The sequence below is a fragment of the Necator americanus genome, chromosome X (genome assembly GCF_031761385.1).
Source record: "Necator americanus strain Aroian chromosome X, whole genome shotgun sequence".
NCBI classification, from domain to species: Eukaryota; Metazoa; Nematoda; class Chromadorea; order Rhabditida; family Ancylostomatidae; genus Necator; species Necator americanus.
The window spans coordinates 26,549,185-26,564,492 of NC_087376.1; the positions used below are offsets into that span (position 1 = coordinate 26,549,185).

At 39.7% G+C, this 15,308-nt stretch overlaps 1 protein-coding gene across 1 annotated transcript; it reads left to right on the plus strand.

Moving 5' to 3' along the window:
* Positions 1–3,090: 3,090 nt before the first annotated feature.
* RB195_025597 (uncharacterized protein) lies at positions 3,091–8,218 on the plus strand (the record flags this gene model as incomplete). Its single annotated transcript, XM_064213816.1, has 6 exons — positions 3,091–7,191; positions 7,249–7,364; positions 7,422–7,563; positions 7,622–7,705; positions 7,767–7,905; positions 7,962–8,218. 6 exons carry the CDS (start codon positions 3,091–3,093, stop codon positions 8,216–8,218), a joined length of 4,839 nt encoding a protein of 1,612 aa, XP_064069697.1.
* Between the last annotated feature and the right edge of the window lie 7,090 nt (positions 8,219–15,308).

The following is a 15,308-nucleotide window of genomic DNA, read 5'->3' on the forward strand; positions in this document are numbered from 1 at the left end:
AAACGAAAACAAATATTTTTCATATGAAAGTAACAAGCAAATTAGCAAATGGGAGTATACTTGAGTCCAGACCAAGCAAATCTTCCAGAAATTATCGCTGAGGGGAACTAGTTAAGAGTTGCAGGCACCTACTAACTTCTTACGGCTGTTTTTTCTTAAAATCCATGTTCATTAGTGAAATGGAAGTTATTCATCAACCTAAAGTGGAAGAATAGAGGTAGAAAAGTTCGTTTCGCTTAATTTCCTAATGAAATACAAGACAAGTCCTCATGATTTTTTTTTATATTTCACTGTTTAAGTAAATTACTGGAATGATTCCACATCATATTTATTTTATATTTACTTATTTTCTAGATATTTTATAAAATCTTTGGTTCTGCTTTATGCTAATATATCCCATGAGCTTTTTTTCTACTTATTCGCTTCGCTATTATTTTTCTCTTTTTGTTTGTTTATTCTTATTTCTTACTTAAGCACAATTATTTTATTACATATTTATTTTTATTCTCCTGTCCAGTATTTTTAAAATGTTATTCCAATCAACAATATGGGTTGCAGAATTGTCAGTGATCTTCGTCTATTCCATGGATTATTATTGATTTTTTTGCCGGAAATTAAAGTATTGAAACATGCTTATAAGAAAGTCTAAAACTTCAACCATCGGTCACCTTCGTTTTAGTAGGAGTCTGTAAGATATTTTGCTTAAAAGCATACATACTGTCAACTCTACAGTATCCGGTAAACTGTGTGGCGTCTCCTATTCGATTATTATTCTAATATAACAACTACTTTAATAACATTATATTGTTATTACTTCAACACAAGGTATCTAGTACGTTAGAACAGTAATACGTCTCCACGGATGGGAGAAGTCCGCATCCCCTCAGAGATTTATAAAAACAAAAGGTGTTTATCGAAGAATCCTGACAAAAAAGAACTCCAAAAAAAAGAAACAAGACTATCCTTGCTTGTCCTTAATACAAAATAAACATTCCGTACACATTCGACCTTCCTTTTTTTCAGAACTACAACATGTAAATATTGCCGCAACAAGTGTTACATCCGACCTAACAGGTCACACATTCAAATGTATTATGAACTACGTTAATATTGCAATAACAACGGGAAAAATCGTGTAAACAAACGGTTTGAATTAAATTCGTCGACCTAAAAAATCCACTTTTCATTCCACTTCGTTTACGGTGGATCAGTTTCCTGGTTTTTCTCTCCTAAAAAAATGTGATACTTCTTCAATTTTTACGTGAGCAGCTGTTCCTGGGCTTGGTTAAGAGTTGCCAGGAATTGGAAGTAAATATGTATGAAATGTTAAATACTGAATATGTTTGAAATAATAATAAATAATGAAAAAGTGCAAGCAGATGTTCCAATGGAGTATCTAAAATCTGAGGTAGGAAGGAATTTAGGATTGCTTGTATTTTGCCTAAAAACACTGCTTTATCAGGAAAACACGATCGTTAAACGATTGCTGTCTGGTCCACGAATGATATCTTCGAATGTTTCAGTTGTAGTTTATGGAGAAAAAAAAAGAGAAATAAAATAATCTGTGGTAACGTTAAAATATGTGAAGTAATTCTTAAGCCGATCTTAGAAAATAAGAATAGAAAAAAATAGAAAACTAAATCGTAATGAACACATGATGAAAGCGACATAGATCCTCGGATTCATTACTTTTGTTTTCTTTATTGTGTCTTGATTATGAAAAATTAATAAATGAATAAAAGAAAGTATTTTCTCTCGTTTTAGAACTAGAAGATAGAGAAGAATTTCAAGAATTCGACAAGAGCGAGTTTATTTCCAATAAAAACATATGTAGGAAAGGTTGCGTGTAGGTTTTATGAGTACAGAATCTGGTCGTCTCTCCAGCAAATTCTTAGGAATGTGAGCGGTACCTTGTTCACGTAAAAGAACATTTTCTTCCATCGTCACAGCGGATCGTTTGTAAAATGACAAGACGGTTCCTTCTAAATCGTTCGGTCTGACATGGATCATTTTTCGAAAAACGGAAGGTGAACTCGCCTAGGACAGAGGCAATTAAAGGATTGACAGACGACATTGCAACTAAAATTTTATGAGAATTTGAGTCCTTGAAGCGACTGGGAAATGTAGCTTATGTTCTTCTTCTTCCTCCTCCTCTAAATTTATTTCTTTGTTTTTTTTTTATTATGAAGCATACTCTTCTACAATAAAGTGTTTGACAAAAATGACCTACCTAAAGAAGCAGTTAGAGCAATCGCAAAAAATAATTCTGAAAGAAAATTCATCGAAAAAAATCAAAAAAAAAGAAACTTCATAAAAAAAATGGCTTCAATGAACTCATTCTTTAACTCAGTGAAGAAGTACATACATAGTAGCTATTGCCATTCACACATATTTAAGTTTCCATATCTTCCTACTATTTATACATTTACTATACTCCTTTTACTTTATTTACTATACTACATTTATTGTATTACATACAAACTTATCTTTCAAGAGTTTTTTTTCAAAAGTTATGTATAGAATGGAGAAGTACACAAACACATATCAAGGTTATGAAAAAGGGATGTTTTGAATGTACTTTTGAAATTTCTGAACAGAGAAAAATACCAGTTATCCCTACCTAAACTATCCATTAAATATTTCCATTTATTTTTCTCTGCATGTAAACCAACGTAGACCCAAATTTGCAAATTTGCGCCGATCTCGCTCAGTCGGTAAGAGATTTGGATGAGACCGCACGAGCGATCCTTCGAACGGGAAGTAAATGGAGAATTGTTCCGGAAAAAAAACTCACTGCAATATGTAGTAAAATCTCCTAAGTCCTTCTCTTAATTAAAAAGGATTACCTTCATTTTCTGCGTTGATTGGTTCAAAGTCCGCTGTTGTTTCGAAGACATTTGGAGCAGGGAATCCAAAAATAGCACGACTGCCTGGCGCCGAATATCCCCATGCCAAAGTCGTATCGCTACAGAAGTCAGCTACAGATTGACGTACAGACTTTTTCTACGAACAGGACATGTGTCAATCGCTTGATGTGAACTGATATGCAACTCAATAAAAGGAAGGAGGGTGGATCAGCAGCACATCACAATGAGGTTTGCCCTCTTAGCCCTTGTTGGTGTGGCCCTCGGGGTCCACCACACCTTGGACCAGAACCTTTTGAAGCCGCGCAAGGAATACATCTTCCGCTTCGAAGGAGATGTTCACTCCGGCATCCCTCTTCCCACCGAGAGCGAGATCTCTCGCATCGAAGCACTCGTTCACGTTCAAACCCCTGACGATCATAACGCTCTACTGAAACTGAGAGAGATCCGTTTTGCTACTGGAAAGGACGAGCGCAAGGAGAACTTCAAGAACATCGAAGACTTGCAGATCCACAAGATCACCAAGAAGCACATGGAGCTTCTGGAACTGCCAGTGAAATTCGGCTACAGAGACGGTATGGTTTCCGAGCTGCAGTTCCACAGCAATGATGAGACGTGGTCCAAGAACGTGAAGCGCTCAATCATCAACATGCTCCAGTTGAACCTGCACAAGATGGGTCGCACCGAGGAGATGAACAGGATGGAGAGATACGAGAACGTGCGCGAGAACGACAACGACTACTTCACTGCCACCGAGAGAACGATCGAAGGTGAGTGTGAGGTAGCCTACACCATTATCAAGAAGGAGCACGTCACTGAAGTTACCAAGTCCGTCAACTTCAACAAGTGCACCAAGCGCCCGATCACCAAGTACAACTTCCGCCACCAGACGGAGTGCCGTGACTGCAAAGAGACTGATTTCTTCGAGCCGAACACCGTCTACACGTATGAGCTCGAGAGAGACGGAATCAAGAACGTCGAGGTTCGCTCCGTCTACACCATCACCGTTGAGAATCAGCCAGTGATGAAGACTGAGGTGCGCTCTCGAATGAATCTCGAGGAGACAAAGGAAATCCATCGCGAGTTTGAATGGAGCAATGGCAAAAAAGAGTCGCTCATCTACTCCAACGAAATGGAGCGGAACATCGAACGATTCTACAAGGAAGGAGACGAAGTCGAAGTAGGTCCTTTCGAACATGTTAAGGATAAGTTCGAAGAAATCCGTAAGCTTGTTGACGAGATCAAAGAGATGAAGGAGGAAACGCAGGAAACAACCCATATGCTTTCACGTCTAGTGTTCATGCTCCGTATGTGCACTGTCGAGGAGCTCAACATGGTGCACAACAAGATCTACAGGAACGTCGACATCCGCATGAAGAAGATGATCGAGCACTGCCTCTCGATTGCTGGAACCAAGAATACCATCACTCATCTGCTGCATCACATGCAAAAGGAGGAGATCGAAACCTACAGAGTTGTGCACATCCTGAAGTCCATCCAGGAAACTCCCTTCCCATCTCCTAGGATCGTCGAAGAGCTCATTCGCTTCGCCGAGACCGAATTTGTCAGACGTTCACCTGTCATTCGCCAGACTGTCTGGCTTACCATCGGATCCGTGATGCGTGGCGTCGTCGGTGAAACCAAGGAAGAGCATATTGTGAAGGAGGAAAGGCGTGACCTCAAGCACAAATACCTCCAGATCATCATGAGGGAGTACGCAAAGGCCGAGACTATCTACGAGAAGATCCTCTACCTGAAGTCCCTGGCCAATGCAGGAATCGACCTCTCAGTCTATGAGCTTGAGAAGATCATCCTGAACAAACACGAAGAGCTACCTGTCCGCATGGAGGCAATTGATGCTCTCCGTCTCCTCAGAGAGTCGATGCCACGAAAGATTCAGTCGATTCTTATGCCCGTCTACAAGAGCCGTCACGAGCATCCCGAGCTGAGAATGGCTGCCCTGGTCCGCATCATGCACACTCTGCCGCGCCAGCCAGTCATCGTCCAGATCATCTCCACGATGGAGCGTGAGCCGAACCATCATGTTGCCGCCTTCACCTACGACCTCCTGAACTCCTTCGCCAAGTCGACCCACACTTGCTACAAGAAGCTTGCCCAGGAGATTCGCCCACTTCTTAGCATCACCCGCTACGTACGTGGAGAGCGCATGCTCACCAGCACTTACAAGTACATGCCAATGTTCACTGAGGATATGCTGACCGGCATCAACATGGACTTCGCCACCATCTTCGGAAAGAACTCGGTCTGGCCAAAGGAGCTGATGATGTCTCTCGACAGCGTCTTCAGCGGAATGTGGAACAAGTATCTCTTCCAGCTGGGATTCTCGCAGCAGAACATTGAGAAACTCGTCGAAAAGATCACTGATAAGCTCCAGAGAATGGAAAGGGAAGAATCTAACACCGTTGTTCGCGGACGCCGCATTCGTGAATCCCTGAACATCCTGAAGGAGATTGCCAAGAAGCTCAACATCCGCCCACGTGTCACTGATCACAGAACCCCCCATGCCATGCTCTACCTCCGCTACAAAGACATGGACTATGCCGTGCTTCCACTCGACGAGAAGATGATCGAGGAACTTGTGGAGAAATACATCAGAGAGGGAAGACTTGAGAGGAAGGAGCTTGACCGACTCTTCAACCGCGAACCTGAATTCCACCTACACACATTCACGTACCTCTATGAGACGATCAGGAGGGTCCCAACCACCCTTGGTCTTCCGCTCATTTTCAAGTGCAAGTTGCCAACTGTCATGTCCGCTGAAGGAGAATTCACGCTGGAGAAGATAACCGACGGACTCCGTGTTCGCATGAACACTCAGCCAGCCCTTGCCTCCACTCAAGTGAGTGAGATGAGAGTGTGGAACCCGCTCTACGAACAAGGCGTTAAGATTGTCCGCTCCGTCGAAGCTCGTCTCCCACTCGATTTTGTCCTGGAAATGACCTACAACAAGGAATTCGAGCTCAAATATACCATGAACATCCCAACCGAAGAGAAGACTCTTCTACACGTGATGACTCGTCCAGTCGTCTTCTTCCGCTTCCTCAGCGGCGAGAAGAACCACTTCCGTGAGGCAAGACAGAGGACCGTGGTCATTCCACAATGGGAGAGGCTCCACAACGAAGAGGAGAAGGTCATCGTGTTCTCTGGAATGAAGGCCGTCCTTCGCGGAAACTGGCACAAGAACTGGAACATGCGCAACGTACTTCTCGAAGAGTCCGACTGGGAGCTGGTAATGGTCCCAACACGTGATACTCCCAGAAAGATCCGCTTCCACCTGAACACTGGAAGAATCGAGAAGTTCCGCATGGAGAGACCAGACTTCACCAACCTTTTCGACAAGGAGTTTGAGACCGAAACCACCGAGTACGAGAGACTTGAGGAGCGCGAACGTCGCGAGACCTTCCACAGGAGAGATCGTGACATCGAGAGAGCCGAGGGATACAGACACCGCATGAACCTCAAGATTGAAACTGTAGAATCCCCAGTGCAGCACTACGGAGAGGTCGAATTCGTGACTGTTTGCGACGAGGAGCTCCGTTACTGCAAGATGACTGTTGATGGCAAACGCTCTCCCATGAATGAGGAACGCCGTGAGTGGAGATTCCACACTAAGATGCAGCTTGTTCTCCCTCACCGTCCCAAGACTCTCAAGGAACTGAAGGAGCAGATCCACCGCGAAGTTCAGGGACTCGTTGAGATGAGATGGGGAGCAGAAGAGAAGAACGAAATGAAGATTAAGATTCAGTTGGAACAGGACAAGGAGCAGAAGAAATGGCTGAGACTGGCCGAGAAGGAGCACAAAGGACTCACCGCCTACGATCTTCTTCTCAGGGCATCCCGTCTCAACCAGCTGAAGACTGTCGTTGAGTACGAACTCACTCCATTCTACAAGAACTTCTTCGAACGCGTCTACAACCTCTTCAGAGGATACACCTTCTGGCACTACAAGATGACAAGGACCAACAACGAACACAATCGCATCTTCCTCAAGATCAATGTTGATCCAGTCAGCCGTAGCCTCATCAACGTTCTTCTGGAAACCCCCAAGGAACGCATGGAGCTGCGCGACTACGTTGTTCCCCAACTCTACCTGCCCACAATTGCTAAGAGAACACTCCGTGACATCCGTGACGAGATGGTAAAGGAACGCATGTGTGAAGTGAAGAGCACTAAGGTCAGGACCTTCGACGACGTCATCTTCCGCGCACCGCTCACCAACTGCTACTCGGTGATCGCCAAGGACTGCACCGAGGAGCCTCGCTTCGTGGTGATGCTCAAGAAGATCAGGAAGGACTCTGACGAGAAGGTATTAAGCCTTTTGCTCTACACAATTACCCAACGAATATAAGTGGTATTTTTGCAGAAGCTGAAGATCATCAATGAGCGCGAAGAAGTCATCACTGTCGAAATGGTTGATGAGAAGCTGAAGGTTGAAGTCAACAACAAGAAGATCAACAGAGAGGAGCTTGAAAGATACAAGTAGGCAGTAGATACGAATCCACACCCATCTACAAGCTTCACGATTTTTTCTTCCAGCATTGAAATGATGGAGGAAGACATGGTCCGTGTGAAACTCGAGGACGTCGAAGTCCGCTTCGACGGATACACCGCCAAGGTCTACATGGGCAAACGTATGATTGAGAGACAGTGCGGCCTCTGCGGACACTACGATGAGGAGGTCCGGACTGCTGATTTCCTTCTCACTGTTGTAGCTTCGCAACGGTTACTGTATTCAGAAGGATAACGAGTTCCTCAACCCGAAGAAGGAGTACACCGAGGACATTATGGAGTTCCACAAGTCGTATCTCCTGAACGACGAGGTGAGAGATTTAATGCGCAAACTTGTGTTTATAAGTAAAAGTTAACTTTGAGAGCTTTCAGTGCGAAATTGAGAAAGATTTCATCAACGAGAAGAAACACTACAAAGTTGAGGAAGAGTATGAGCAAAAAGACGACTTCTTCTTCGACATCTTTGAGGAGGAGGAAGACAACCGCAAGAACAGGAGAGAGAAGGAGGAAGGTGAGGATGAGCGTGCAATGTGGTGCCGAAATATGAAAAATGCGTGACATTTGCAGAGATGCTTGAAAGGACCCATGTGATGGAGTTCTCCCACCGCGTATGCTTCTCACTTGAGCCCGTCCGTGTATGCCGCAAGAACGAGGAAATGGACGAGGTAGTTGACAAGAAGGTCCGCTTCACCTGCTTGCCGCGCACATCTCATGAAGCCCGCGAACTCCTCCACAAGGTCCGCAACAACGTCCTGAACCTCCACGGTCGCCCTGTTTCCTTCGTTGAGACTATTCAGGTCCCACGCACTTGCGTTGTGTATTAAGCACTGAAATTTTATGTAGCACCGAATAAATAATTTCGCCTATTTTCATGGTGTTTTTACAGCAGTACTTGGAAACAACTGAAGGCACATTGTTTTGACCGGCGGATGAAGCGCAGTTGGTGGGAGATTCCCCCACCACTGGGAAGTGGTTCGGGGGTTCCAAACCATACTAGAGCCAACCAAACTATTTCGTACCTCGGTGATAGAAAAATTGGCACCAAACTTGTCTGAGAGGATAAAATATCTGATACCTGATATATCAGATAACCTCCGCGAGTCCCTGTATTGACTAGACCCGCAAGCCTCTAACAATTCTGAGTTGAAATTGGTGGTGACGTTGACTGAGGCAAATTGAACAACAGCGTGCGCTCTATCCTTTGTTGTAGCCTTCTATTCATTTTTTCGTCTTAAAAGCCGTAAAAATTAGCAGAGCGTAGTGAGAAAGGGTGTCCAGCAGAAAATTTTCAGTTAAGTTCAGGTTAAGATAACAGTTATGACGACGAATTTCAAAAACAGACTCCTAGTTCAGTTGTAAATTTTTACTTTTAGTTTTTACGATTTAATCCAATTTTTCCCTTGCTGAGATCATCTTGAGTTAATGAAAGCGTGGTGATCTTTTAGATCAGCACAAACGCCTTTATTTTTGCATGTATAGCGCTTACGCTGAGCCGTCGTTAAGGTTAAAGGTTCAACCTGAACTCAATACAGCCAGTTTTTATTGAGGAACGAAACTTCACTCCACCACTACAATAAGTTTATTATTAGATTGAGGAAAAAACCGTAAGCGTCTTTTTCAAAGTGAAATTTGCACATGGAAATTGGAGGCTTCCAGAAAGTATATGGGATGGTTGCATATGTTCGTCTCCAAATCAAAAAGAAACTTCAATAAGCAAAATTTGAAAAAAACGTCTCATTGATCGAAGGTAAAGTATCCATTTTCTTAGAATTGTCCCGGTTGTAATCCTATTGTTTGCTTTTTGTTCATTAGGAGGGTCACAGTATTGTCGTCAATATCAGAAGACCTTCCAGAGCCGGGTTGAACTTCTAAAGTGAAATCTCTATCTCGAAATCTGGTAGACCGGGTTTTAGCTGTCCGAAGAGCATGATCTCGATTTACGTGAAGGCCCAAAATCTTTTTTTTTTTGTGCAGTCCCAACACTCACGCCATTCCAAAATTCGTGTAGGATTTCTTGCCGTAAATGCACTTTTTCGTTTTTCATTTGGAAGAAATTCCCTTAGGCACCACATATCGACTCATTTGAACGATATTTGGCAATGAAGTTAGACATGACACTACAATTTTTTCAGTGCATGTAAAAAAAGCAAACAGAAACTCCATGTATTCTTATTATTCTCTAGAAAACATTACTCAGGACCCGAATGACACTTCTCATGAGAAACTCCAGGGTTTAACAGCGCAATACATTTTAATGCTATCTGTTCAAATCGGCCACAAACTTGTGGAATCGGCTGGTGAGTGCTTCACTCACGAGAGAACTTTGTACTCACCAAGTTTGTCCCACGATGATTTTTTAAAAATCTTATTATCTTTTTATCATATCTATCTATCATATCTATTATTTTTTCCCAGGTAATTAAAGTGCAGTGTCAAATGAACAAGATTGAACTTATTCGACACGATATGTTTCTTGTTTTTTTTTTGGTTTTTTTGTTTTTTTTTTCTGCAGTTGACGAAGACCACAAGGTTTCTGAAGCTGGGATTGATGGTGTGCTTAAAGAATGAGTACTGTTTAAAAATAGCGCTTTTATCCGTGTTTTATGCGTAAAAAATTCGGAATTTTCCCATGTTATGGAAAAAACCGCTTTTCAAATTTCTTTCGAAAATATGACCTACAAGAAACAGAGTAATAATTTACTGTCCCTTGTTGTTTTACCCATCCCTTTCAACTTCTTCCTCTCATCGGCGAGTAGTTTTTAGCTGCTTCTCGCTGGTTTTCCCAAATGTTTATTTCTTCAGAATCGTTCCATATTCTTTCAAGCTTTGTTTTGTTTCATGCTTTGTTTTGAAATTTTCTTGCTTTCTTCGATCTCCTCCATGTATAACACATATGCATCTCACAACCGAAACTCAAAAATTCATCATAACTTCTTCACTCCATAAAAAGCAGAAAAAAAACTGTTGAAGGGAAAATTTCAGAATTTTTGGGATGCAGACGGATGCATCAAATTATGAATTCCTTCCAATATTGAAGTGATCTTCTCTAATTTCCGAATACTTCACTCGCTGCTTCACTCTCATCGATGAAGAGCTGCCAATATTAGAGACTAAGATGTTTTCATTTTAAGGAAAAAAAGGTTTGCTGGGTAGCCCTGAGAAGCAGTGTTTCACTGATTTTGAATCTCAGAATTTTTTTTATGAGTATGTAGCGTTTGGGTTCGAGTTTTGGCTTCTTTTAAACTCTCAACATTAATTTTTTACAGCACAGTTACGCTGAAAGAAATGTTTCTAGGATCGATGTGAAAAGAAGGAAAATTGGATATCATTCTTAAAAAGGATGACATCATGCTAAAACAAATCATTGGAAAATGGAAAAAAAGAGAAAAGAAAGAAAGAAAGAAAGAAAAATGGAAGAATCTTTTCTAGGATATAGTCTCTGAACTATATAATGTTAAGGGTTTCTAAGATTCAGATGCGCTGAAAAAAAAGGAAAAAAAGTTGATTTTATGTGAATGCTAGAATAGAGCATACAGAAACCTTTTAAACATGAATTACAATTTCATTTTGTCCCATGTGAAGCCGTTCATATGCGAAATGGTCGGAGATCGTTGCATTGCTGTCATTTTTTGCCCGCTGCTCGCCTCACCCGAGTGCTGACTGGCGAACTCAACACACATGCGATTTCCTCAGAGTCAGTTCGATGCTCCACTAATGTCCAAGACTGGCTAAGGTAAACACGGCGATTTAGACTCTCTTGATGATGACTTGTGCAGTGCTCTCCTACATGAGAGGAAAATCCTAATTTCGCGTGGATGTGCTGATTTTACAATCTCTCACGAAGTTGAGAATGCTGAAAAATCAAAATCAATCAATAAAATTAAATTAATCATAATAAATGTTGTTTAAAATTTTTGTTTTTGCTTCACAGATCATAGTTAGAAGACAAAATTTTGTAACAATTGACGACATAAACAATTTTTCTGACAAATAGTACCACTCAATGAGCGGGACCACTTAAGGAAAGGGTCTCAGGTTTTTTTTTTATGTTGAGATCTCTGCACGACTAGGCGTAGCGGCAGAGACAGGAGTACCAACGAGCGAATAGTACCAATAAGTATACGCACATATGTGTTTTATCTTCCTAACGACGCAACTTATTACGGATGGTAGAACGGAGACAATCCGTACCGTTTCCTCGAATGAGCAGATGAGGGATTATTGCTGCTTATTTAAGTTAAGTTAGTTCGTGGATTCGTGTTCGTTTGATCGTAAACGTGGGTGGAAGACAGAGTTTCTGCGTACTATCTCGCACTAGGTTGCATTATTAAAAAAGACGAAAACACAGAGCAATTATACTACTCGTACTTCTGGATTTTCGTCCGGAGATTTGTACTTGACTCCTTCTAACATCGTGAATTAAACTCCGTCCGAATGCGTCAACGCCATCGAATTCATTTCAGGATTGTGGAGAATTATGAAGCAATGTGGTGTCTACCGATGTATGAACACGGTGTTGTTGTCTCAAAAGAGTTTGGCACCACGTTTTCAACTCCGAATCGATAAAATCGGCTACATTGGCTACGTGTGGTTTTGAACCTTCGTCGACCGCTCAGAAAGCGTTTTGACCTTGTACCACTACGCTATACATACACGCTTATTTCAACAAATACCGACTATTTACGTCAGGCTTTGTTGTATTATTTTTACTCTTATGTTCTTGAGATATTCATTTTTTTACTGTTGTAATTATTAGTTCTAATATAAATATTAATTTTCTTTTTCCAACAATTACCAATAGTGTGTACACACATGTATTGCCGATAGTAATCACATTAAGACAATATTCTCAGATGTACCGGAAACTGTCAAGTCTTATAAGATCATGTTTTTTCAACATCCTTGTTCCATACAAAATTACACATATCATCAAGGTGTCTTTCCTGTCAAAACATATTGAACACTAATTAGACTTAATCGTTGTAAATATGATGGATCTGACAGAAGTTTAAAAGTGATAAATACGCCGAACAATGCTAAAATTTCAACGCAAATCTGCAATTATTTCACCCCACCTACCGCAAAAAAAAGTAAGAAAAGGGAATTAAGAACAGAATAACAGAACACAAAGATTTTGTACAGTTTTTTTTTGATATACTTAAAATGATTTTAAAAAATCATAAACCTATTACGTTGCTTATTGAATGTGGATTTTTCTTATATACATCTATGTAACAATTAGAAAAATAGTCACAAGCCCAGTATTTACCTACCTTATTGTGAATTTTTCCATGCATAGCAATTCGAAAAAAAATGTCATCGACCTTTCATTTACCTCTTTCAATGAATTTAATATCAATCCAGTAACTGGGATTTTTTTTTGAAAGGTGAGAGAAAAGGAATCCATAAGAATTTTTATTTCTGAGAATCATGCACTCTTTCTCAGGAGCAAATGTTTGATATTTAAAGAAATTTAATTAGCCAAATAAACAGAAAGAACTGTTTTATTAGTGCAAACTGTTAGTTGTGTTATAATCAGACATTGTTTATTTATTTATTTATTTATTTACTTTATGTACAGCCAACTAAACTTTGTTCAAAGCAAAAGAAAAATGGTAGAAAAATAACAAGAAATAGGTTGGTTACTGTTCAAAATGCCGAGCATCACAAAGGAGAAGAGTGATCACTTATAGATCAACATTGTAAAAATTGTAAAAATTAACAGGCTGCCGTCATGTTACAGTACTGCGTAAGTACTTACATTTTTAAAAAAGATCACATCCCATAGAGTTTTTCTATACTACAGATTGCTATCTTCAATTTTTTTGTTTTTGTTGAAGAGAGACATTTGTGATTTCGGGACCACTTTCCTTAGGAAAACAAATTTAGCACATGCGGTGTAATACAACAAATAAAGAACAAAAACCAAATGAAAGGTGAAATAAGTGAAATAAAATAAAATAAAAGTAAAGATTACAGAAGTAAATGATACGAATAGAAGTAATACTAAACAGTAATAAGAGTAGGAAACAAACTGAAACTTTCAACTGTTTTTGTAACATTTTATTTAAAAACTCATTTTCTTCGAACTTTACCATATTGAAAGATTCTACGTAATTTTTCTGGATTCATTTAACTACGCTGCAGGACTAATTGGGCCTAACTGTAATAAATAGACTGGGATTATGCTAATAAACCTAGAAAAAACATATGTTCGCGTGTATAGGAATCGTTGGAGATTCCTAGCAGATAGATTTCCAGAAGATTAGATTTCGACAAGCACTCACGTTCATAATCAGTTGACGAGATCGCACCTTTACGCATCCCATTCACTCCTCCTTCTGCCGCGTTCCATCAAGGACAAGCGATTTCTCCGATGGGCCTTTGTTTGACGCCTTTGTTCCAGTGTTAAAATTATGTTGAAATTGTTCTAACGAGTAGGACATGAGAATACTGTAAGTTTGTAAATGTGAAAAATAAATCCTATATTTATTAATCGCCGAATGTAGGATGATTGTGCATTATGACATAATAAAAACTGCTCTATAGCAAATTAATTACAGCAGATTGGTCGGAGGCAAGAGAGGGTGTCTCATTTTTTTTTTGTCTTAAGAAGAGGTAAAGTTAGAAAGTACCGGGTCGTTGAGGAAAAATCTATATTCTTAAAAAATTTTGAGATAGAATAGTTCTCTTTGTATATAAAAGATGATGGTCAAGATCGATAAAGAAATAAAACTAATTGCGCTAAACTCTAGAAACAACTATGTAATATTTGTTTGTTCCCGGAAAAGTTCTCAAATTTGAAATTTTTTTAAAAAATATATTCAATAAACGCTAGTTTTATACATACAGTTGTTAAGGTCCTCTTTCTCAGAAAATCGGCAAATTTTTCGACTCAAAAAAATTTGTACATCCATTTTTTGCATGAATTTTGTCGGAAACTACCATTAGTAACCATTTTAATCTCTCAAGGTATGTAAGATATTTAACGTGATTAAATAATTTAATTTAAATTTCTTCCGTAGTGAATCCATTAAACATCTAACAGACATAGATCATAGCATATTATGCGAGTGACAAGTTTTTAATTTAATTCAATTTAAATTTCTTCCGTAGTGAATCCATTAAAAATATTGAATTTATTGAAGAAAAATGCTCATTTACACAAGTCTATGTACTCCCAAGAAAGAAGTTCTCCAAAAAATCTACCAAATTTATTAATAATGATAAATTTGTTAGGCAGGGAACTGGCGACATTTCCACTTTTATCACTCAATATCTTCTTGAAATATTTCAAATAAACTATCAGCTTTTTTCGACGACTATCGCAAAAAAGACGGTCCTGATTGCTGAATACAAACATCTGAAATTTCAAGAATGTTCTTATTTCTCATTTTTTATGCAATCAAGTAATCTACAAAAACATTTCGATAGCGATTAAAGGTGTATTTATAGTTGATAAAAGTTAGCAACGAGGAAAAAATGGGCACTTCTAAAATAATGTTCCGTAATCACCAACATACCTTTTTTTTATGTTTTCCTAATAGAAGTACTCTTTTCTCGTCATCATCGACCAAATTCTTAGCTAGTATTTCTACCGTATACTTAGCTTGACGACTATTTGACGCCGTCATTATATTGATATTCAAATGGGTAAGGAAATCCAGACATAATGGCACCATAAGAACAGGAAAAAACTCGCCGCATAGCGATTTCAGGCCACGGCAAACGCTACGCTGGCTAACCATTAAAGGCGGCTACGTAAAAGAGATTCGACAGATGGAGTTGGTGAACGAAGAAAAATCCTGCTAAAGCAATTTATACAAAAGGAAATGTTTTTGATGTTGATACTTCTATCGAAAATTTGCTATTTTTCAAAAATTTGTATTTTAATCTTTAATTTTCAAGCTAGTC